At 36.8% G+C, this 25,941-nt stretch overlaps 2 protein-coding genes across 2 annotated transcripts in view; one reads left to right on the top strand and one right to left on the bottom strand.

The window, feature by feature from the left end:
* Positions 1-2,497: 2,497 nt before the first annotated feature.
* On the bottom strand, positions 2,498-18,799 carry LOC139692895 (bifunctional glutamate/proline--tRNA ligase-like). The gene is made up of 12 exons (XM_071591212.1): positions 18,698-18,799; positions 18,454-18,549; positions 17,301-17,510; positions 15,832-15,984; positions 15,629-15,746; positions 15,406-15,545; positions 13,615-13,741; positions 13,300-13,367; positions 12,101-12,274; positions 8,206-8,366; positions 4,027-4,170; positions 2,498-2,654 (listed from the first exon to the last, which is right to left on the bottom strand). The coding sequence occupies exons 1-12, from the start codon at positions 18,797-18,799 to the stop codon at positions 2,498-2,500; spliced, it is 1,650 nt and encodes a 549-aa protein (XP_071447313.1).
* Positions 18,800-19,228: 429 nt separating this feature from the next.
* The window catches only part of Hph (HIF prolyl hydroxylase), an 87,775-nt gene continuing 81,062 nt past the window's right edge, over positions 19,229-25,941 (top strand). Inside the window, exon 1 of the mRNA XM_071591208.1 lies at positions 19,229-20,148. Coding sequence (XP_071447309.1) covers positions 19,246-20,148 — 903 coding nt within the window. The 5' untranslated portion in view covers positions 19,229-19,245. The remainder of the gene's footprint in view (positions 20,149-25,941) is intronic.

Below are 25,941 nucleotides of genomic sequence, written 5' to 3'. Positions count from 1 at the left end.
GCAATTAAAAGACTTCCCCTGGGATACCAATTTAATATGTCACATTGAAATAGCCGCCTCCCCAATCGAAAGGGAATCAACAACTATAGTTGCTGTCAAGAACGATTTTTTTCATCGTTTTGACCTTGGGTTTTTCAATGCGGTTGCAGACGCCTATCTGTGATTTTGGTTTCAAGGCAGGTACAGAACTTTCATCAAGGGTGTCCAATAAGTTCCTTGAGACTGCTATAAAACCGCTTTCTCATCTTAGGTTTGTTTTTTAAAAAGCACCTCAAATTTTTCTGAGCGCACAATATTCATGAGGCCCATTATTATTATCAAATCTTCAGCTATATTTACAATTTCCTTAGAAGATGTTAACATTTTGATTGCCATCCATTTCAATACCCACATATTCGATTGTGTTCATCATATAGGTTTTGCACAGCTCGGAAATTTGGTCAGTGGGTGTAGATCAGAGACAAGAAGTTGGTGTGGAGGAGGATGGAAAGGGTGAAATGGATGAAAAGGTAAATAAACGCAGAGGTGACGGGTAATATGGATGTAGAGCATTCTGTTAGGAAATCGGATGTAGAAGACTTGTGATAGATGGTAGATCGTTAACCAAGCAAGGGAATAGTAGAAATAGGATAGGCATGAAATATAATACATTAGGGGTATGGCAGAATGAAGGGAGGAAGAAATTATGCCAAATAGAAGAAAGGTATGGTATCATTTGTCAGCTTGTGTTTTGTTGGGAAATGCAAAAAAGAGTGTTGTTGTTGTAAATTCTCTGCCCATCCAAATCCTACCTTAACCAGTGTTATGCCAATGATAATAATAGTGGAAGTGTGATTATTTCTCAATTTATCATGATTTTTCTCTGTTTTCCAATTGTTAAAAGGGTTCTGTCCCCGTATTCTATCAAGGCATTCCACCTTTTCAGTGGTGGAGCTAGGACAGCCCTTAACGACTGTTCACTTATAAGTATTGCAAGAGCTTTCTCTTTTTCATGTCACATTATTCCTTTAAAATAAAAATAACAATCAGAGTCAAGTCAGGAAAAATATTAGTTAGCTTAGGTAGTTAATATTAGACAGCTTAGATTCAAACTTACTCGATGGTGAGATAGATTGGGAATCAAGGGAGATTAAATCAAATAAGGCCGTGGGGGTGGATAACATTCCTGCGGACTTGCTTAAAGGTTTAGGAAAATGTGTGATGAAGAGCTTTTATGGACTAATTCGTAGCATTTATGAGGGATGAATCTGGTCGGAAGACTTCGTCAGATGAGAGTTAGTTCCTATTTCGAAAAAAGTTAAAACTGCATCATGTTAGGACTAAAAAACAATAAGTTTAATTTCGCAGGCAGCTAAAGTGATTCTCAGAATCATCAACAAGAGGATGGATAGCAGGGAAAATGATTACTCAGGGGATGATCAGTTTGGGTTCAGCCATTAGGCAATGCCTCCCTGGTTAAAATGTACATAAGATGGCCCTTGACTGGAGGTTTCACCTGAAAATGATATAGAACAAGGGTAGATAGAAAATTCATTAGAATGGAATAAAAATAAACGATTGATCTCAGTGAACCTTTTTAATTTTTCAATATAGTCTCCCTGTACATACATTCACTTGGTCCAGCAATTTTCCAACATCTTGATCCCATCTTGAAAATCATTATCCTTGAGGCCTCCAAAATACCTGCCTACTTTGGCTGTTAGTTCATTGTTTGAAGAGAATCTACGTACACCGGGGAAAAATTTGAGCTTGGGGGAGCAATGGAAATCTGATGGAGCCAAATAAGATGAATATGATGGATGCCGCAAAAATTCATATCTTAGTTCATGTATTTTATTCATGGCAATAAGATGTGTGTGAGTATGCATTGCCTTGATGAAAGAATACTTTTTCCCTTGCTAAGCCTGGCCTTTTTTAGTGTATCTTTTGCTGCAGTTGGTCCAGGTTAGTATAGTATTGTCCAGTAATTTTTTGACCTGTGGGAAGATAATCTATCAGCAGAATCCCTTTCACATCCCAGAAAACTGAAGTCATCACCTTTCCGCCTGGCCGTATTGCCTTTGCTTTCTTTGGTGGTGGTGAATCAACATGTTTCCACTGCTTTGACTGCTGTTTTATCTCTGGGTTATAGTCGTGAACCCAAATTTCATCAGTGGTGACATGACATCATCAATTGGTGCAGAAAATCATGTTGGTTGCTCTTAAAATGGGTCATACATTGTTTGAAAATTTGCATCATGGGTTTACATATTTTCACAGCATGTCCTTTTGAGTATTATGATTGAATGTCCCTCAAAATAAAATCAATGTGAAGTGACCATTGGCAGGCACATACCATGAATACTAATTATAACCCTTGGGTCTAAAGCAAAAGTACCAAATCAGTATTAAAATATTCAATTTCTCTTCTATATTTCAATCAAAACATAATCATATAAATTATTCAGTTCTGCAGTTCATCTGCTCCTGCAATCATATAGTTGAACTGATTTTCATTCTAGTAACTTCGACCAAAGAGTACATAATACTTTGGTTTACTGGTGCAGTTGGGATGGATGCACTTGTCACCAAGCTCCACAAGTCGTGGCTGCTCAAATGGAATGCATAAACTTTTGGCTCCCATTGAAGGAGCTCCACTGTCAGCTGCATCATCTCTATAATCACACAAAACAAGAAAAACAATTTTTAAAACCTCATAATTATTATTTTAGGTAATCTAAGTTAAGACAGGTAGATACAAGTTACCAAACAATTCTCTTGTCTATCCGAATAAAACACAACATCATACTCTACAACAAGCCCCTCTTCATCTCTTTAAAATACATTTCCATTCACTTGTATACTTCCATTCTCCCTTCATTCCACCCAGCATCTCCATTATATTCCTTCCCCTTCCTTGCTTGCCCAATATTCTCCCCTCTATGACAGTCTTCAACATCCCACTGCCAATCATTATGCTTTGCATCCATTTTTCCTGTTTCCTCATGATTTTTCCTAACAATCTCCTCTTCCACCATACCTAGCACCTCCTCATTTGTTTTCCTTTCTGACCACTTCACCTCCTCCATCATTCTCCACACCCACATTTCAAAGGCCTCCAATCTACACCTATCATCCTGCTCTAATGAACATGTTTCCGCACCGTGCATAACTGCACTCAATATTAAAGTTTTAATGAGTCTTTTCTTAAAATCCTTACCCAATGTCCCTGTCATCAATTCCCTCCTTGTGAAAGCATCTTGCCTAACAATATTCTTCTCCTTATGTCCCAACTACTTTGATCATTTTGGTCCAAAAGACTTCCCAGATAAGTAAGCTGTTCCATTTGCTCTTGTTTTTGCCCCCCTATTTTAGCATTTAACATTGTTTTATTTACATTTATTCTAATTCCATACCTATTGCACTGAATTCATTCAGCAATTGCAACCCCTAGGCTGACTGTCAAACTAAAGCTTGACCATTAGCAAAACTAACTGAGTGTATGAAATCCCTGCCAATTTTCATTCCCATCTCCAGTTCTTACCATACCTCTAAAGTAATAATCCACACCAATAAATAAAATGACTGACTAATTTTGATGTTAAGCAATTTTCACAGATATCCCTATTTTATTAAGTCCTGAAATTCTTGAAGTGTGATGATTTTTTCTAATGCATGAATGTACCTGTTTTCTTCGATAAGGCATGCTTCTTTTGTTTGTTTCTACTTATTTAATGTTAGTTTTTTAATTCTTAGCTGGTGTTTGACTTAAGACAGTGATATATCCTATATTATATTATTTATTAATGGTAGCATTATGTGCTATACATATAATCCCTGGAAAAATTATTGATATTGAATTTGTAAGGCACTAAACAATGTCAACAAAACATTGACTGACTGGCTGAATAGAGCTTGATCACCCATAAATTAAACAGAATTTTCCCATCTGCTTTCATTCCTATTGCAAGCTTTTCTTTTATCACTCTTACCATTGGATCACTGCCATATTGCCACAGTACTATTGCTATGCAAACACCAACCTACCTTGCACTATCCTTCTTGATTTGATCCTCACATGGAATACCTCCACAAAACAATGCCAATATGATATTTTTGTGCTCCAGTTCCCGGCAGAAATCACTCCAATCCTTGCATATTTTTGTATGATCATTGAGGTCCTTTGCTGCCCTATGTAAACATATAATCACATTAAATAATATGAGCAATATAAACCAATTATCATATCTCAAAGGGTCAAATAAATTTACTGCATATCACCATGTAATAATGCCTCAAATTTAATTCCTTACTCTTCAGCAATCCAGCAGCAACAGTAATGGAATAGATAATAGGATGATATTTGAGTAAAATGTGAATTGCCACATTTACCAGCACCTTTGCTAACTCACTTTCTTTTCTTCCAAGCTGTCTTAAAATTTTGAATTAGAGACCCACGTTTTGGTTTTATAATACAGAAAAAAGAGCAATAATATATATTTTTTTGTTTTGAATGAACGTAGATATAGGATGAATGATCGCCCCTTTTCCTCTGTGTGTGGGAGACGACGTCCCTTCTAGCGACCCCACCTTGCCCTCCTCCCATCCCTTCAGTGAGGACAGGCCATCATCCACAGCAGGCCCCCCTCCCCCTCGTCACCCATCATGGAACAGTGACTCTTTGCCACTCTGAGTCAAGCCATGTCACCACTCACTTCACCACTTGGGCAAAAGGATGATGTCATGGATACATACATGAGAGCATTAACCACTGCACAGAACTAGGGACATGGGTGAACCATTTCCAACAACACTGTGCCAAGAGCAAATTAATCCTGCTCTGCCAGGTTAAACTATTCACCTGAACCTGATAGCCTCTCAAACCAACCGCCAACAAAAATCAAAGCAAGAGCTAACTTTAAAAATTTTTCTTTTCATTTTTTTTACAATATTTGGCTCCGTTGATAATTTTAAAACAATCTTCATAATCATGCCCTTCATTACCATCTTTATGCATTCTGCGATTTCATTTAATTATTTTAAAAAAGAAAACTACCCAAAAATCCTTCTATTGTTATCCGTCCATCTGTTGGCCAACTTGACCACACCAAACACCGGGCTTTTCAAACCACAGGTTACCTATTACAACACGATATGGCTAAGTAGCCAAGTTTCCTTGCATTCATAGTTGCACGGTTGGACTTATTCTTTCATTTTTAACAATATCATCTATATATTGTTAGACATTATCCAATATTCGCACCATTACACCACCATAATCACGATCACCCTTTTTCTATTACAACTGCTCAGTTCAAATTATTACATTTTCAATCACAATTTTTACAACCAAACAGATGGTCTAACTATGAGTTCCCTACTTACCCTCCTATCCAATCTCTTCCTTAATTCATTGGAAGAATATCTTTTCAATACTGGCAATCATTGCATGAAAAACACGGTGTATTGGTTCCGTTAAGTTGAGAACAATTTGCCTGTGGAGGGGGGCAAATCACCAGTTAGACTCCTTCCTTAACTATCGCCAAACATACCACTTGAATATTTCTTCCTCCATGGTAAAGACGTAGATTAACTTCCTTATTTTTTAATTAGCATAAGGGAAAAGAAATATGAGTTCTCGGTTTACAAAACTTACCTGTACACATCACATAAATCCCAATAACTCACCCACCAGTTATCTGGCAAGCATGCAGCCCTCTTCTCGATAATCCATCTCCCATATTATGCACCTCACTTTCCACCAAAAGTTTCAATAGAGAATTTACCAGTTTAAAATGAAAGGAGTAATTTTGCAATTCCAGATGAGCTTCATTAAAGCACGAATTAGGCTTTGTTGTCCAACATTAAAACCTAGGACATGTTTTATATAAGTTCATGTGGAATAATAAAGTTATTAATTTCATTTTAAATATCTTGTGTAAATTCCATTAAGTTATGCCTGAGATGATACATTTCAAAAAAATGAACAGAACACTAATGAGGTCATTCGGAAAGAATGGGTCAAGATAACAAAACACAGGAGGTTAGTGAAAGAGCATGCATTTAAGTAGAACTAATTATTCCCTAGACGCTGAGGGTGGCAAGTGGAATTTTTGCTAACTATAACCCTGCAGTTGCTATCCCGTATTGTCCGACTCACCAAAAAATGATAGCAGTGAGCTAATATCTGTATTAACGTTACTATGGAAAAAATTAAAAAGCTGTTATTTTTTAGTCTTTGATAGAAATGTGTCTCGTGGTCATTGGGAAAGATGAATGTGAGAAGTTGGGAAATGGTATTGTTCATAATCCGTTACAAGCGGACAAGTGGATTCCTTTTAATATAGGCTAGCCCCAGTGAAAAAGTACATAAATACATATGCAAAAATAATTCTGTACTAAACATGCTTTTGGAGTTGTTAACTACCACAATGCTGGTGGATGAAGTAGCAGTAGATATGATGCAAGTTCACTGACCATTTCCTTCATGAATCTCCAACATTTTACTCATTTCTGAATTTACAAGATCTACCTTCCGCTCCCTCCATTCCTTATTACGAGGGTCATCCGGAAAGTAGTACCCGTTCGTGAAATAAAGACACAAAAGTAAATATTAACAAACATAAAAAATTTTATTTGAAAGAGGATACTTTAAACTACTTCTCAACATAATCTCCAAGCAAATTAAGGCATTTGTCATAACGTGTGACAAGTTTCTGTATTCCTGCTGCATAGTCCTTCGCCGCCAGCTCATTGAGATACGCGAGGGACCCATCTTGCACAAATTTTTGCATAATGCAGATGGTGTTTAACAATTTCATGAACAATTGTTCGAGAAACATTGGGAAAATGCTCACAGATGTCATCAATTGTGACGCGCCGATCGTTCCTCACGAATTCGTCAACTGAGCTCACCAGTTGGTCTGTAATGACAGACGGTCTCTCCGAACGCTCATCGTCGTGTGTGTTCCCCCTCCCCATGTTGAAGTTGCGACACCACCGCCGAACAGACGACTCGTCCATTACATTGTCTCCATACACCTCCTTTAATTGGCGATGAATATCACATGGGCGAACGTTTCTTGCATTGAGGAATTTAATCACTGCCCTCACTTCACAACTGGCGGCGTTCTCAATTTTTTTAAACATTGTAAACAATCACAGAAACAACACAGGCAATGCTAGCGTCACGCAACTTGGCTCAGAGAAGGCAGACAAGCCACTGAAGCTATCTGACCTCGTCCAGCGGCTACTCGCGTCGTCAGCACTTCATGCGGCACTAACGGGTACTACTTTCCGGATAACCCTCGTATAAATTTTCAGCAATGATGTTGAAAATGTATTATTAGCCCCGACGTACTATGGTAGGCGAGACCATGTCAATAAAATTGCAGAGATAAAGGGCAAAACAGATAGATTTAAGACGTCATTTTTCCCACGCATGATAAGGGACCAGAATAAAATAATGCATGTCCAACCCCACTAGGAGGAAATGATGTCTACAGGTCAGGGGTAGTGTGGTGTTCAGTTAGAATGGGCCAAAATACCTTCCAGCACCCTTGTCTCATTGTTCCAAAGTGCAATTCACGAATTCAAGTAAAAATGCAATGCAACAATTTCGGAGTATAAAAATCATTTGCCTTGACCGAGATATGAACATGATTTTTACACTCTGAAATTGTTGCATTGAAATGCACATTAGCGGATGACTCCGTTAAAAGTTACTGTTTCTTTAAAAATGCAATGCTGAACCACAATCATTACAGCGATCTCTCTTTAGATCACATGAAGTTATTATCATTTTTACTTTTTGTGTAATGCTTAGTTTCTCATATTATTTTGATATTATCAAAATTTGTATTAGACTTATACTACTTAAGGTTAAATGCCTGTGAACTCCAAGTTTAATGGGAGACATACAATGTATATGTATGCATGAATAAGCACAGGGGGACACATCCTCATTAGCCCGTTGTGTACTAAGTTTCTCAGCAGCACCACTTGTGAGATGTACCTTAATGATAAATTTTCTATGCCTGATGCAGGAAAATGAACTTGATAATCAGCATTTTTCTTGCAAATCGGCTTTGCCAAAGTTATACCTGTACACCTCCAGACCATAAGACCCAGGCTAACTTTAGAGCACATTTTGGAATTTAAAAAAAGTTTGTATTATGGGCCAGAAAATACAATAGGTACATAAAGAAAAATGGCAGGATAGCCCACCTTGAAAGCATATCTTCTTGTATCTGGGTCAACATGCAGTCAATAGTCTTTGATGCTTCTAAGCATTTTATGATGACCTTCTCCCTGTTGTCTCTTCTTACTGCCACTAATTGACCTTGCTGGACATCTCGAGGACCAACCTCTATTCTTATTGGAACTCCCTACGGTGAGAGCAGAATATCCTATCACTGATATATATTAACAAAGATGTAAAACTTATTATTAAAATTTATTTTTCACACATTCATTCCTCAATGAAACCTATGAAAACAATAAAAAATATTAAATACCTATATTAAGATTTATGTATGCCTAGGCTTGAAAATTAAGCCAGCCCTTAACTTGTGAGTCTTACCCATGTTTTAGCAAAGTAATGTTCATAGAAGTCTGCCTGATAGGGGAAATACAATATTTATTACAATGAATTAAAACTACCGTAAGAAGAAATTATCGTAACTTGGAAGCCCAGGTGAAGGGAATAGAATATTTGACTTAAAAATTATGAGAATGTATTACCTAATGGCGAACATAATTAACACATTTTAAGCTAAACATACTTAAGATTATTCATGACTGAGACCAAGTCTTGTATGACATTTTTCAAGATAGTTTGAATGTAGTCAGGTCATGTACTGCTAGCAAATTATGTAAGAATATCTTTATTTATTGAACCCATTTAATAAGTTCACTACAAATCGTGTGGCAAATGTCATTGCAAAATTATAAAAAATATATCAAAGAAGAAGTAAAAACAGTAACCACAGGCATAGAAACTAAAACACAATATGGACTGGGACTTTCTATTCCTTATGTCACAGGTATTTTTGATTAATTTCATACTCTCTTCAAATTACACTTTCTCGCAAATTTTAATTATTTCAAACTTGAAATAATTAAAAGCTTGTGGCTCCGATACATTGACGACATCTTTCTACTATGGCCACACAGCATAGATTCCCTCAATTCCTTCATCTCCCAACTCAACGATTCCTCATCTCTGTCTTTCACCTCGACCATTTCATCCTCTCAGATTACCTTCCTCGATGTTAATATTACCCTCAGCAATAACAAATTCCTTACCTCTGTTCACACCAAACCCACTAATAAGCAGCAATACCTTCATTACAGCAGTTGTCACCCCTCCCATACCAAGCGCTCCCTCCCTTACTCCCTCTCTATCCGCGGTCACCGCATTTGCAACCATCCCGAATCCCTTAAGAAATACCTCAACAACCTTCACCACTCCCTCCTCCAACGAGGATACCCTGATTCCCTCCTCCATAAAAAAATACTTAAACATTCCTACACCCCCAAGCCTGCCTCAACCACAGACTCCCAGCCTCTCTCAATCTGTACTACCTACTTCCCAGGCATTCAGTCTCTCAAATTCATCCTCAAAGACCTATTCCCCATCCTCAAAAATCACAACACTTCCTCCAACCTTCTTCCCAAATGCCCCTCTGTCACCTTCAAACGTCCCGCCAACCTAGCAGATATCCTCAAATCCACCAGGCCGCTCTCAAAATCCCCTCACACCCCCAGAGCCATACCCACTCCATGTCATCGAGCAAGATGCAAAACCTGCCCGATTTTCACCACTCCCCCCACTCCATCCCACCATTTAACTCTCTCCCGCCCTTCCCCTATTCCTCTTGCACTTCCAAGAATGTAGTTTATCTTCTTACCTGTAAACTCTGCCCGTCATTTTACATAGGCCAATGTTCCACACCACTTAACATTAGGATTAATAACCACCGCGCCTCGTGCAATCCCTCCTCCCCGTCCGCGGGTCTCCCCATCCCTAAACATGCTTCCCATCATAATACCCCTTTCAACCTGTGCTACAATGTTTCCGTCCTGGCCTCCCTTCCCACATCCGATAACCCTATACAATTAAAAACACTTGAAATGGCATTCATTTACATCTGTATGGCCTATCAGCATCCGGGCCTCAATGTCGTTCACTGATGGGAGTGGCCTAAAATTGTTACTTTGTGGAAGCCCACCCTCACCCCTCCTTCGCCTCCCGTTCTCCCCTTCTCCTGGCCCCCTTCCCTTTCTCTCGCACCCCTCACCTCAACAACTCCAGCAGTCATTACTTCCATATCTTCAGAGGAAGACTGATTGTTTCCGTCGAAATATCAAGAAATAACGTGTGAGTGTTCTTCTTTTTTTGTGTTTCTATATTGTGTGTTACTGTGTATTGTACTATTCGGCACTTCCGTGTTACGTCTACGAAAGCATATATATATATATATATATATATATATATATATATATATATATATATATATATATATATATATATATATATATATATATATATATATACTCATTTATATAGAAACAGATATAAGGAAAAGGGATAGGAACACACATAAAGGACGAACACAATAAATGCTTTATTGTGTTCGTCCTTTATGTGTGTTCCTATCCCTTTTCCATATCTGTTTCTATATAAATGAGTATTTATTCGTCATTTGGTGGGATTTTGTGTTTGAATGTATATATATATATATATATATATATATATATATATATATATATATATATATATATATATATATATATATATACACATTCAAACACGAAATCCCGCCAAACGGCGAATAAATACTCATATATACAGAAACATATATAAGGAAAAGGGATAGGAACACGTATAAAGGACGAACACAATAGAGGTGGGGAAGGCGGATTCGAATGGATCACAAGAGTAAAAATATTTCCTCAACCGGGACTCGAACACCGGATCTTTCCACTTGCCGGGCGGATGCTCTTAACCACTTGAGCTATCGAGGATATGTAATTTACCCTGAGATCATATATATATATATATATATATATATATATATATACACATATATATATGTATATATATATATATATACAGATATATACATATATACACACATATATATATTTATAAATATATATATTTAAAAAAATATATATATATACATATATATATATATATATATATATATATATATATATATATATATATATATATATATATATATATATACACACATATATAGTATATATATGCAGATATATATATACATATATATACACACACATATATATTTATAAATATATATATAAATATATATATATACACACACACACAGAGGCAGATAGTTGATATTGCAACTTATACTACACTAGTATCAAACTTTCCATGTTTTCCTGCTGTTTAGATCTATGAATCCCTCCAAATGTCCCGGAAGTGATGCAATGGCAATAGGAAAATTGTTTGGTTCTAATATTGTTAAAGTTTTTCAAATATCAAAATATTTTAAACCAAGCCCAACAATTCCTCAATGATCATTAATTTGAGGTGATATGATGATGATATGTGGAAATTTTTTGGTCCTAATATTGTTTAATGTTCTCAGTCGTCAAAATACCTTGAGCCAAGTTCAACAGTTACTAAATAATCATTGACTTATTGCAACTATGTATTTCTCTAAGTTTGTGACGGCTATAAAAAATCCACTCAAACAATCCACACCACAAGTGCACACTAATGTTTAACATACTGGAGATCTCATATGGAATTCATGGAGCTCTCTGGGAATGTTATTTGGTGATAGTGGGGTTTGAAACTGATATTTAAGGTTGAGCAGGGGTGTGGCAACCATTCCATTTTATTTCCTAATGGGACACCAGTCATGTCATTGTGTTAAAAGTAACATTTCTCCTTCTCATCTCTTTCTTCTGCAATAACTCTTATCCTCTGTATCCAATCATTTTCTTTTCCTTCCCTTTTCCTATCTACTTTTGCATACAGTTCAGAGCATTCAGTAGACATACCTACACTATTACAAAGGGAATGGTAATTGGTCTTTGATCCAGGTTGATATTACTGCAGAAAAATTAATAATCTTACCTTTAACTCCCAGTGATTAAACTTCCACCCAGGAGAATAATTATCTCTGTAATCCCCCTTGACTCTTATTTGCTGCTTTTTAAATTCATCCTCCAGAGTCACACAAGCATCAATGAGCTTCTTCTTTTCTTCTTCTGCCATCTTGGCTGTGATCCCACACGGGACTATCACCACCTGCAAGAGCACATGTGCATGTCAAAACGTACAGAGTGATTGAGACTCACCTTCACCAAATCAATGTCACAGTTAAATACTAATCCCTACCTGATAACTAATACATTTACATACCATTCATGACTGTGATAGCAAAGCCAAAATGACTGCTATCTCAAAGTTCATATGTGTACTTTATTACTTCTTTCATGTTCCTCACTTATCTTCATTAAGATTCACCATTATTTCCTGTACAGTCACAGGATAATTATTTGTGAAGTAGAAAAATATTTATGAGTTCATTATTTATTTATAACTCTACAATCAGTATTTCTAAAGGGTCGATTTTTTCCACACATAATGTCTTATAAAATAGGAAGGATAATAATACTATTTTTCATAGTTGATGCATAAGTTGCATGCCAAAACACTTGGTGAAAGAACTACATCAGCATTGAAGTCATGTAGACATTTTGAATTGATTTAAATCATATTTGAGCAGAGAGTTTGGAGAGTGCCGGAATGCTCATGGAAGGGTTTTGCCGTGTGACTGGTGCAGGATTGGAAGGGCATGATGTGTGGCAGGGGTCGATAACTGTGGGGAAGGAATGTGTGAGGGGTCAGTGGAGTGTAAGATTGGAGAGAAGAACATTAGACCTTTTATATAAGGAAGAAAATTTCTTTTTCAAAGTTTATGATTCCTTTAAATGTTTTTCCTTAAAACCTCTGTGTTTTGCGTAAGTGGTGAGGTCACAGAGACATTGTAGTCATAAACACTTCGCCAAGAAATCTGTCCTACCTAGGAAATTGCTGAATTTAAGCCTTCAGGTATCAGCAATAGCTATGAGGTCAGACTTAAAAGGTTTGAGGGGTCGGATTCCCCCTCTCATGCCTTACCCACTATGTATCATTATTGAATATTTAAATATTAAAATGCAATAATTTTTTAATTTAAAAATCTTTTTACTATGAATGAATAATAATTATTCAATGAGTACTAGTGATCATGATTATAAATATAAGTTGAAACTGTGAGATTAACTTACCTGTACATTAGACACTTTTGGAGGTAGAACCAGACCTTGATCATCAGCATGGACCATAATCATGACACCTAAAAATATTACAATGATTGGAGATTTTTCGTGATTTTCATGCATGGTGAAATTTGTAGACAAAGAAATTTAACCCTGCCACCTTGTTCAGGTATTTTAAATGTGGAGGCCATTCTCATGAAATTAAAATTTACCATACACTTTAGATGTCTTGTGAACTAGTAATAGGCCCGGCTACCAATTTATGGTGAGTTGCATGGAGGGGTCAATTTCAGATTTCAAGACTTGAAGGTTTTTAGTACTCACCAATTGTCCTAGTAGTCATTCCCCAAGAATTTTGATAAACATACTTTTTCTCTTGGGTCTCTGGATCTTCATAAATTATGTTGAACATTTTTGAGAAGCTTTGCCCAAGGTGATGTGATGTTGCACCCTAGTAGGAACAGATGTTGTATTCAAGTTTTTACAAGAATTTCCAGAGTTTTACCAAAATTCATGCATTTATTTAGTCCAAAAACAATATCATTCTCGTCATATTTGACAAAAAAAAACAAAATACATAATTAAAAATCACCACAAAAAATAACAGCACCATATAAAAAATTAAGTTTGGTTTACATCAACGAGAGAGACAACATGAGTAGCAATGAGGAAGAGGTCTGAAGAAAATTAAGAGGGTGTAAGGGTGTGGCAAGAATGGATGGAATGAGGCGTTTGGAACAGGTCAAAGTCTGGCAAGCAGTTTATCTTTACACTACAGGTTGATGGACATCTCAAGATTAAAAATATAGCTATAAATAAGTCTATGGATAAAAGATTTAGAACCAGGAACAATGCGAATATTCACACAAAATGTGTTATCATATTTAATCATAATCAAAGAAATACTGGAGAATATTATTAAATCAAGGCTTACTCTGAAGATTCTCCATCTCAATGAACCAGATGCATATTGGCAGATTTTTGGTTTCACATGAGAATTCATCAAAGGCTTAATGTTACAAAAGTCCACCCATTAAAAGGCAAATTATGAGAGCTTAATTCAAATTAAAATGCTCACTCAATATGTTGCTTGGGGCCAAAATGGTCAAATTAGTAGGGAAATTAGGCAAATAAATGTATTGGGCAAAGAATCTTTCACAAGGAGGAGGAAATCGTTGACAGGAACTTAGAGCAAGGATGTTAAGAAAAAGTCTTGTTGAAACTTTGACATGAAGCATAGTTAAATATGGCGCAGAAACATGATCATTGAAGCAAGATGATATGCATAGATTGGATGCTTTGGAAATGTGGGTGTGGAGGAGGATAGAGAAGATGAAGTGGACAGAAGGGAAAACGAACGAGGAAGAGCTAGGTATGGTGGGGGAGGAGAGGGGATTGCTGAAGGAAATCAAAAAGAACAGAAAAGATGGACGCAAAGCGATTTGATTGTCAATGGGATGTTGAAGACTGTAATAGAAGGGAGAATGTTAGGCATAGGAGGATGAGTCAGAAATTGGATTGGGATGTTGATCAGAATAGAGGATGGAAGTATACAGAGATGTAGAGGAACTTACTGTCCTTACTTATGTCCAAAGTTAGATGGCACTTTGTTAGGAGATGTAGTTAAAATATCTTTTTATACTGTTTTTTAGGCTGCATCCATCCAAAACATACCCTAACCAACAGAATACCAATAATAATAATTTTAACTGAAAGCCAATTTTAGAACCCAATAGTTAAGGGGCTGTATCTATTTTACGAGCATTAAAATATTTTAACTATGATTTAGGGGCTAATAATTTTTACATGAGTACACAATCTCAATGATGACTATATTGCAAATTACAGATATTCATATTAATGATTCCCTCCATCATATTATATTAGTACTAATTGGTCCAATTATTAAAACCACTAATGAATGTGAAGCTCTATCATGTAGCATGATTTTACCAACACCTAAATTATGTAACATGGGCTTCATTGATGGAACATACAAATGTAGGCATGACATTTTGAATGCTTAAAGTTATCTCTCCCATGAGTCAAATGCTACCCTTAAAAGATTTAAAATGTCAGTAATGGAAATGGCAAATAAAAACTGTTTGTGCTTACTTGGATTCCTCTTCCACTTGCAGAGACAAATGCCTCAACTGTTGTCGTGTAATCAGCACCAGCAAACTTCTCTTTCTCTGTCTTCCTACCCCTGATAACAGGAATGGCCAGCAAATCAGTGTATACTTTGGTATATAGGTCTGCATGAAATTAGATAAATTTATTAGCTCATTAATGCACCTTTTCAATTTCTATTTTTTCCCTAGTAATCTGAATACCTTACCAAGAATAGCCATAACTTCTTCTTCAGCTTCCTTAGGCTCTGAATATGCTGAGTGACCTTCTTGCCACAGGAATTCTCGTGTGCGAAGAAATGGTTGAGGATGTTTAAATTCCCATCTCTGCAGAGCATGATATTATTTTATTTTTTTTACAAAATTAACTGTAGCATTTTCATTATAGAAAAGAATTTAAATTCCAACTGACCACTACATTATTCCATTGATTCAGTTTGATTGGTAGATCTCTATATGACTGCACCCACTTTGCATAAGCAGGGTACATGACGGTTTCACTTGTCGGTCGAATGGCGATTGGTTCAGCCAAATCAGAATCTCCTGACTTTGTCACCCAGGCTACCTTAGGCAAAAAATATGGACATCAATCAGAGTGCACATCAACAATAGAGAAGTTTAGGATGTTAGCTTAAATGTCAACATCTAATTTCAGGAAATACCCACCTTATGAGCAATCAATTAATTAACAATCAAGCCCTGATCACTCGATCGACAAATTTAACAGCAATATATCTCAAGAAAATACTACCATAATAATGTCAATACTTGCAGTTACAGTATAACAGAAGATATTCACATTGAGTAACCACCCTGAAGGATGTCGACAGTGGAGCTCAGCTTGTACTAAGCCCTATATTGCATCTATGTAATACACAAATTGGAATAATGGAGACAGTTCCTTTCCCTGTGTCACCAGTAGCTTCCCACAGAGACATGGTGTACAAAATATCACCCAGGTTTGGCTTTGGTGGAGAGAGTTGAGAGGTATCACCTAGATATGAACCCAGCATCCTATGGTCAGTAGCCAAAGGTTTTACTCACAAGAATATCAAGCCACCTCATTATATTATGAAGTAATGAATACTTTTCCTTTTGTTCCTTAAATTGGACATGTTTTTCCTTCCCTGCTAGTAATCAAGTGATCATGGTTAGCATTGGATAAAGTCCTGATAGTATATTTCATGTCCATACTGGTATTCTGATGAGATCTATGCCATGTATGTGTGACCAAATGGATCAATAAACATTATCATCTTTTAAATTGGTATTTGAATTATAGGTGGCACTGGTTGATTTCCTTTTTACAAACTAAATCTTTTCCATAGTGAGAGGACTTAGTACTATGACTGAGAGCTCTTAAATTCTCTCTTGACGTACAAAATGAGCGACTCTCCTCTTTTTTAAGAAAATTTTTGAAGTGTGCATAATGCAGATAGTATGAAACTACATTCAATATTCATATCAGGGATGAAATGCACTAATCTTGCTTGCAGAATTCTGTTTTTGAATATAATATCCAGTCTGCCACTGGGAATAAGGCAGTACCCATCTTGGTGCCTAATTTTCTTCAGTTTACATGGACCAAACTACCAGAATTCATCAGAGATACACTTTTCTGTAATACAACTCAAAGCCATGACTGTGGATGGGGTAGGTGAGCATTTTATTAACCTAGCCAGCTTACCAATGCTTGTCAATATAATGTATGATGAAGTGGAACACTGTGTCAACAATTTTGTGCCTATTATGGTCAAAAATGCCATTGGAAGAAGAAAATGGATATCACATGAATTCTAATATTAGGCGAAAATGTTGATGGTGCATAATAAGATCCTCTCTCCCATAACCAAAATATTATTGAGAATAAAATCCTTTTACCTCAGGTGCAAAATCAGCTATGTGTGTTTTTTCCATTTCCAAAACATTCTTGGACACAAATATTGGAAAATAACAGTTTTGTACTCCTAGTTTTTTCAGTTGGTTATCCAGCCATTCTTTTATCACTTCCCATATGGCATATGACCATGGCCTTAGAATATAGCAGCCACTTACATCATAATATTCTATCATTTCTCCTTTAGTAATAACCTGTAAAAATAATATTTATAGTTACATATTGAGAAATTAACATATTCACATCCCGAATGACATAAGTGACCACATTTCACAAGAATCAAATTGAAGGCTGTTTCTTGCAGAATTCTGTTTTTGCCTTTATGGTATGGTATTCCCTAAGTTTTACTTTAAAGCTTTTAAACCAACACTTTCAATTGGTTGCAACGATTGAGTCAAATATTACAAAATTTGATGTCCATTTCCTAGGTTCCACCTTGTAAAGCTTTGGTTCTTACACATTTGTAATGTATGTCATTATTACCTCTTGTGTGATAACCATGCACACACTGACCAGCATGAAGTCGCTCATGCTTTGCCTAGCATTGGCTGTTAAGCTTAGTATATAGATGCATGGTGGAGGAAGTAATTTGATATCCTTGAAAATTGACAGGAATGGGAAATCATATGATTTCCCAGAGACAATCCTCACAGCCATTTCATTTAACACATTCTGTGATAAGTAAGAATTTCCCCAGAAGGGAGTACTATTGATAAAATACGTACAGAATTCACCATAATTAATATCTGATAGTGCCGTTTTCATGGTAGAGCTTAATAAGGTGGATGGCGAGAATAGCAACAAATTTTTAAATAGGAAGAAGAGAGATTGAGGGTTATTGGGTTGTTTAAAGCCCGCGACAGAAGTGAAAATGCTAAGTAAACTGTGAGAAGAAAATGAAAGACAAAGCATTGTAATACTACCTATAGGTAGTATTATTATTTCCCTGAACAATTGTGCAGAGAAAAGAACTAACATTTCCACCCAAAATGAATTAATTTCACACATCATGTTCGACATGATTTGTCTTTACATAGCAAAATAAACCTGAGGTTTCAAACTCGGGTATGATATTTCATGAAAGGGTCAAATGATACCATTGTTATGGATGGAATGAAAGAGCATTGCTTTTTATACCTGAGAATACCATTCCGCCAAATTTTCTAACTTCTTAACTTCCAAACCAAGACGCGTAGACTTCTTCGCTTTCCCTGTACTTTCATTCTTTTCTGCCTAGAAAGAAAGATGAATTATAAAATATGTGCTCAAGCCCTATTACAAAGAGGTATTACAGGGAGCAAAATTTAAAACATATTATATTTGGCACACTATTATGGAGTAGGAATGAAAAATAATTGGAAGCAAATTATTTTATACGCACTTTCTTATTAGCTAATTTGTTTGATTGATAAGTTCCTTCTCCCTTTGAAACTGTCATTTTACCGAATTTGGATATAACACCTTGGTCATTTTCCGCTTCCATACTGACAAAACGCAAGTTTTTTTAATTTCAAGACTCTTAAATATGGTAGCTTTCCGTGAGGTCGTTAATGAAAGTTTGGCTGAAGATTTCGGTTGCTTATGTGGCATTTTGTCGAAACTAGAAACTTTCACTTCGGTAGTTTCGCGCGGCTAAAGCTACAAATGAATGTTGAAAGCGTAGGGAGCCTTAGACTCATTCAAACAGTTTCTTTGGTTGGCAATAGATGTCTCTTATGTCTCACAAAAGTATAGCAAATTATTTAAATAGTTTTTTATTTGACAACTTAATTTGAGAAATTAAAATATAATATTTTCAATTATAAAAACAAATTATGATTTTTAATGGCTGTGAAATGATTTTAGTCATTGCAAATATGTTTTGTATTTTTAGTCGTAAATGACTTCATCTTACGGTTTCATGAAAGTGAATATGGTCGACTACCCGAGATGAATTCACCTTATCGGTGTGAACAGTGTGGTCAGGAGAGTAACTTGCTCCGATGTTCCAGGTGTAGAACCGTTTATTATTGTTCCAAAGATCATCAGAAAAAACATTGGAAGAAACATAAGTCCATTTGCGGGAAGACTAGAGTTGACAAGAGCGATGCTGAGAACTCTTCAATTCAGCCTGACAACCCTTTAGATTCAGTAGCTAAGTTAAAGGTTCGAGAAGGCTCTAAAAGTGACAATTTTGAGCGAAGATACAACGAGAAGACATCAGAATCTGTGGATTGGAAAAGCAGTGTGATAACGTTCGAAGGCAGTGCGGAAAGTGAAATTCTAAATGCCGGAACGGAAACTCTAAGTCCAAATCTTGGTGAGGAAGGAGGTAATTTGAATCCGGAAAATTTGTGTGAGACAGATAATAACGCATCCAAAATGCCACTTAATGAGACCTCTGTAGGTGGGCTGGTTTTGCCGAACAACGGAGTAGGATTTGCAGATTCTAATCTTGCTTGCAATTGTACAATACCGCCATTCTTACACAGAAACCATCGTGAGAATCAGTGGATCATTGAGGAAATTTGTAGGAATGTGATAAAAGACATGGATGAATATGGTGTTTGTATGGTGGACAACTTCTTGGGACCTCAAACTGGTAGAGAGGTTTTGAAGGAAGTCACAGGAATGTATAGCAAAGGAGTTTTCACGGACGGACAGCTGGTCAGTAGTAAAGCCAAAAGTGCAAAGACAATTCGTGGTGATCAAATTACATGGATCGATGGTAAAGAGAAGTCGTGTAGAAATATTGGACTCTTGATAAGCAAAGTTGATTCCATCATTATCACAGCAAATAAACTAAAGAACAACGGCAAGTTGGGCAGTTACAACATATATGGTAGAACCAAGGTGAGTAGATCAGTTTTGCTTTGAAGTATATTACCGTAAATTGAAGGAAGTTTTTCGTCTTTAAATTTAACGAATGATTTTCGGTTAGGTGATTGTTGTGACGATCGTTTGTTACAGTGTGACAGCTGCCAAAAAGCCGATTTTAGAAAGATTCTGATGGTATTTTTAATTTCAAAATCATGTGCCATCAGTCAATTTTTTTACTCTCCCCATTTAAAAAAAAACGTTTATTGCTAGAATGTACTCATTTAACACCTTCACAATTTTCCTCGCCAACTACTGTTTTTTATTTAATACCTGTTTGGTGACGATTCATTCTTCCAGAAAAGTTGCCCTTCCGAATGTTTTTTCCTCCGCGGCCATCTGTGTTCAGTTGTTTGTCTTCTTGCGCCTTTTCCACCAAGTTCTTCGATAGCCTTTGTTTGCGTTAATTGGGAAGGCTGTGTGTTTATGTTTGAGGTGGAGTGCTATTTTCTCTCTCGCAGTTCTTCAAGTTACTAATTGTCTTTGCCATTAACAGTTAATGGTATACCGTTTGTTTTAGTCAGCTTAGCAGTCTTTTTCACGGAAGACTCTTGAGTTGCACTCGAAGCAGATCAGCCGTTGCGGACTCAATATTTTGGAAAACACGATATTTTTTCGGGAAAATTCGAAACCGCTTCTTTAAAAAGTTTGCGTCTTTCAAGTTATCGGTAAGCATCTTAGCGGGATTACGAAATGGTACTGATGAGTTTTAGCTCCAGGAATGCCTCAAATAGATCGATCCTGTTGTCTTAGCCGGATGATTTTAGTAGTCTTTAACATTCCTACATAGTAGGTAGTATTTATCTTGCTTCATCTATTCTTTATATTCAGTGTGTGATCATCTTTAGCGTCCGCAGGATTTTAAGATTTCATGAACAGTATTTCTCTCTGCCAGTTTAAAATGTAACTTGGATTTGATAATACTTTACGAACATGCTTCCTGAATCAGTGGGGGCTTCAGTGGATCAAAGGTGGTGTATTGAATGCCTGTTGATTTTAATTGCTAGTCAAAATGAGATAAATTAAACACAGCTCCTATTGCCCGTTTATGGAAGTCTATTCAATAAACTGCGAATCTATTCGAACGTTAACATCCTGAAATATCTTGGAAATACTTGGTTACTGGAAGATTGAGGACAACGATTCTTTGTGATATATCTGACGATTGATTGAATGTGTTCCGAGGTAAACTCTACTGTTAATTAATGTATTTTTTTTAACGTGAGTTGTGGTGTGGGATTCAGTAAGAGCAGCAAACGTCCTGGTCGGATACAATGTTAACCAAATTCCAGAGGGAACAAAAATAAGGGTGCCACATTATGTAAGTTTCAATTTAATGTGGTCAAAGTAATAATTATAATAATATATTGCGGGAATCGGATAGCGAAGTAAGCTTTTTTATTGAATCAATTAGGGAATGCTTATCATTATTGAAAGGAGAGTCCATTCTCTGTTTAATTGAATTTTCCGAATCACTGCCATAATTTTCATGCTGAATCGTGTGTCTGATGTGAATAAATGTTATTAGTTGCTTATTTTGGGAAATTACATTGTAATTTATTTATGCAGCTTTTTATCTTGATGTACCAGCCACTTCAAATAGGTTTACAAGCTGTTACACGTCCGAAATGCAAGAATCGTGCCATGTTTTGGCTTTCTTCAAGCGATGCCTCATTTTATTCATCGGGCAGAAAATAATCTAGTGAATCCTTTTATAAAGTACTTGTTAAGTATTTAATAATATTAATGCCACCACAGCCGCAGGATTGACGAAATAGGGACGTCGTTTGGGATCGCGCTGTGCGTGAGGTCTGCGCTATTTTGGGCTACTTGTTCACGGCCCCGAAAAATGTTAGGGTACGTAGTTCTTAGAATGGTGTAGCTCCGGGATAACTCTTATCCCGAATCTGTTGCAGAAAAAAATTGATGTTGGGCGAAATGACAATGCATCCATCGATGCAATTTTTAATAACATGTACTTGAGTGAGTTTTTTAAAATGAATATTGCACCTATCTAGTGATTGTACGTCTTCTGGTCAAATGTTATCCATACAATCCACGAAGTAGTTAGCATTTAGCCACCCCTCGTAGTTCCCATTTTCCTTTCGTTAATAACATCGGGCTTAAGGTAGGTTTTTAAGGAGGAATAATTATTTATCTATCATAAGATCTCGTAAACTCTTGTCTACCATTAACTCTATCCGAAGTGCAATCGAACTTATTTGATGAGATCTCGTGCTCTTGCGATTGCTTGCGTAATTGCCCACCTAAATGTAATTACTTGTTATCGTAAGTGATACAAGTTTCTTTGCGTTGATATACTAGTTGTGTCATGTATCGAAGGATTGCGGTAGGGTATTAATTTATTGACTTAATTGGGCGAGGTTGAGACTTATAGTCATTTCTTCCACCTAACCCTTAGACATGTCATGCAACCAAACCCTAGATGGAGGCAAATCCACCTAGGTGGGAATCGAACCCGCGACCTCTGGGTTGACAGGCGAGGACGTTACCCAGCCCATCCGGACATTTGATCTCAGAAGTGGAAAAAAGTCGTGCGGTGTTTCCGGATTCAATTGCCGTTCTTATCTTCGTTTGACTTCTGTGATTTCATGTCTTTTATATTGAAATTATTTTTTTGTAAGTCTCTTATCTCTTTTTCCCCGAAAAGTATATCGTATGAATTGGTGTGTGCATTGGGACGTTTTCCCGTCAGTGTTTGTGAAATTTATTGAAAGGATTTCTTCTCCCATTCTTCGGATGACGCCAATTTATATTCGGCTGCGAGTTGAGTAAAGAAGTAATGCAGTGCTCCTTATTAAAGATTACCCCTTGTGTCATTAGTGCGCGTCATTCGTCTTGCACGTGGCACGGCGTTAGTTTTGTAATTTCTCGTACCTTCGCTTAATGTTTCCGTAAATTGTACAAATTTACTTCAATCAATCGGGAACCCTTGACTCATCTATATTTGCGGTCGTTAGTGTTTTTTTTTAAACTGTGGGTGACTGCCAATTCCATCCTTTCTCGGCTTCCGTGAGACGTGCAGCGGGGCGAAGTGCCGGCACGATGGTAATCCATCCGCGATCAGCTGTTCACCCCCCTCCTCTTCGCCCAGACGATTTTCGTGTGACGTCATGAAAACATAAACATACGACTGCGCGTTGAATGAAGCCCGCATAGTAAATTTTTTAAGCGCATCGCGTTTGCGCTCAAGTTGGTCAGTGACAGGCTTCCATCCACTAGCAGGTATAATCTTCGTCCGAGAAAATTTTGTTGTATTTTTTTTAGTGAAATTATAACTCGGTTTTGACATTTTCCCATATCGGGGTTTTTTTTCAAAGTACGGTACGCGTGCCAGTGACGTGAGAGAAAAATTTTATGTGGTTCTCGGTGGAAATTTTGTATTCTAATGTTTAAAAGGGGATAAATATCAAAATAAATGTGTAATATTCATTTCTAGTGTGGTTTTTTAATTGAACTAAAACATGCGAGCGATAAGTCGATCCTAACTGAATTAACGAGTAATTAAAAAGCTCTGGTTTCTTTCGTGAGTTTAAAGAATCTTGGCGGTGTCGCGAGGGAATTATGCATGTGGTAAACTCTCGTGGTAGATGTCCATTTTACATTGGTGCGTAATTACTCTTTGGCGTGTTCTGTTGGTGTGTTCTCTTTATCTCATCTAACTTCAGTTATTGTCCTTGTTACCTGCAGCTCCTCCCGAATTTCTTGAGAAGTGTGACTCAATAAGATACCGTTGTGCTTATACCCGTAGTTATCATAGTCTTTATTTGAATATTTTAATAGAATTATAATGTGACTGGAAATCAAGAAAAACTCAATTTTGATGTTGCATGTCGGGTGTGTAATCACCCCCTGCCGCACACCGTAGCGGTGATTTGTACACCGTCACGTAGGATTAAGAAAAATAGAATAGGGAATTGGCAAGTCTGGTGTTAGCTTAATGTTTTGTTTCGTTTTGTGGTATTTTCTCCCAGGAAATGCGATTTAAATTCTTTTAAATGTGTTTGTATCTAGATCACTAAACTTCTATCTAAAGTAATTATAGTTTTAATTAAGTGTTGGTTAAAACCCCTGAAATCAGCTTAACCTGTGACCAACCTATCAAATGTCATTGTAAGTAACGGAATTGGTTGAAAGGTTCCATCTATTGCATAAGTAAAACGTCAGCTTCATTGATAGCCAAGAAAAAAATCGAGGAAATGTTCATACGGGCATTTCCCACTGATGTCGAAATTGGGGAAAAATCTGTTGAAAGGTGAATGTCTTATTATGTTTTAATTTTTCCGTATCTCTATTGAATAGGACTTGGCCAAATTAATATATTTAGCTGCACCCATACGAGTAACAAGAACGGATACATAGTGATCAAATTCCTGTTTTTTTGATAAAGGAATCTATCAGTTGTCGATAAATCCAATTCTATTATTCAAATTTTGTCGTTTCTAAGCACAAAACACCATATAAATCCCTTTAAATACTTGTTATTTTTGTCTTTTCAAGTACTTAACTATCGGTAGGAATAGAAATGGAACAACTGTCTAATAGAACAATGATTGAACCATATCCAAAGAAACTGCGGGAGATGCCGCAACCGTAACTTTGAACGGAGTCAACCGCTAATGTGCATTTCAATGCAACAATTTCAGAGTGTAAAAATCATTCGCCTTGATTGGGATCCCGGTCAAGGCGAATGAATTTTACACTCTGAAATTGTCGCCATGATTGAACCAATTTGTGGAATAGATTTCTCTTCGTTATTGATTAAAAATTGCCAATTTTCAATTAATCGTGATATTCCACTCCATATCACGCCTGAAACGTCTCTTTTTAGATTTATGTTCTTTATTCCGGCGCGTCGACGCAATTTAATTCGACATCGACGTTGAAATAAAACCGGAAATGCGAAATTCTCCCTACCTTTTGCCAAAGAAGAGAAAAACCTCTTTTGCATGGGTTTCGTTTGCTTTTGAAAAGAGAAATTTCCAGTCCATACCACAACGTGAACTTTCGAAAAATATCTTTAACACTAGATAAGGAACAATGCGGGAAAATTTGGAATTTCGTATTGTCTACTATGATAGTCAAAGTACTAGTGTTTTATATTGATTTGGTTAATATAAAATCATTCACTTCAACGCCGGCAAATATTTGCGAGACCTCCGGTTGAATGGAAAATCGGATCGGCAGCTTAGCCAGATGGTGCTGGTTCAAGAAGGGGTTGGGTTGTTGGTAGGGAATGAATCCTTTTTGACTTCTAAAGGCGTGTCACCTTTCGCTGCAGCTCTCCCTCCTCCCCCCCCCCACTCTCCCACCTCTCACCTGCTCACGTATGTCTTACTTTTAAGGCTCTTCGTGCGCTTGTCGTATGTCGAGCGTACGTGAGAGACCTCACACACAGATTGTCGAGTCTTACTTATACAACGAAACAAGCATGTCGAGAGAGTTCTTTTAATTATTTTTTTTATCAGCGATGAGAGTACGCCTCCGGGTGATATGCCGACGACCATGGACGTGTGTGGCTTTATTACTGCACTTGGAAACGTGACTGTATTTTTCCCTCTCACTCCAACAAAAACTTTGTCTTGTTTTTTAATCAGCATTGAGGACTTGAGGAGATTGGGAGAAATCTTATCTGCAGGGATACGTATTTGTTTGATATTGATTCCAACCTATCAATCGATGAGCCGCTACTGTTTCTGCTTTTCCTGATCTGACATAATATCTCAGTTTCAAGTGGTTGTTTCGGAT

The sequence above is a fragment of the Hetaerina americana genome, unplaced genomic scaffold, assembly GCF_022747635.1.
Source record: "Hetaerina americana unplaced genomic scaffold, ioHetAmer1.1.p SCAF_44, whole genome shotgun sequence".
NCBI classification, from domain to species: domain Eukaryota; kingdom Metazoa; phylum Arthropoda; class Insecta; order Odonata; family Calopterygidae; genus Hetaerina; species Hetaerina americana.
Note: the sequence above shows the minus strand (reverse complement) of the source record. Positions and strands in the feature narration are given on the sequence as shown.

Bases quoted from the DNA above. Each gene is read 5' to 3' on its own strand.
- LOC139692895 (XM_071591212.1), bottom strand. From the start codon at position 18,799: ATGGAAGCGGAAAATGACCAAGGTGTTATATCCAAATTCGGTAAAATG. The intron at 17,511-18,453 runs GTATAAAAAGCA...TTATTTTTACAG, and splicing joins TGGCGGAATGGTATTCTCAG to GTTATTACTAAAGGAGAAAT. The intron at 15,546-15,628 runs GTAAGGTATTCA...AATTTCATGCAG, and splicing joins AGAAGTTATGGCTATTCTTG to ACCTATATACCAAAGTATAC.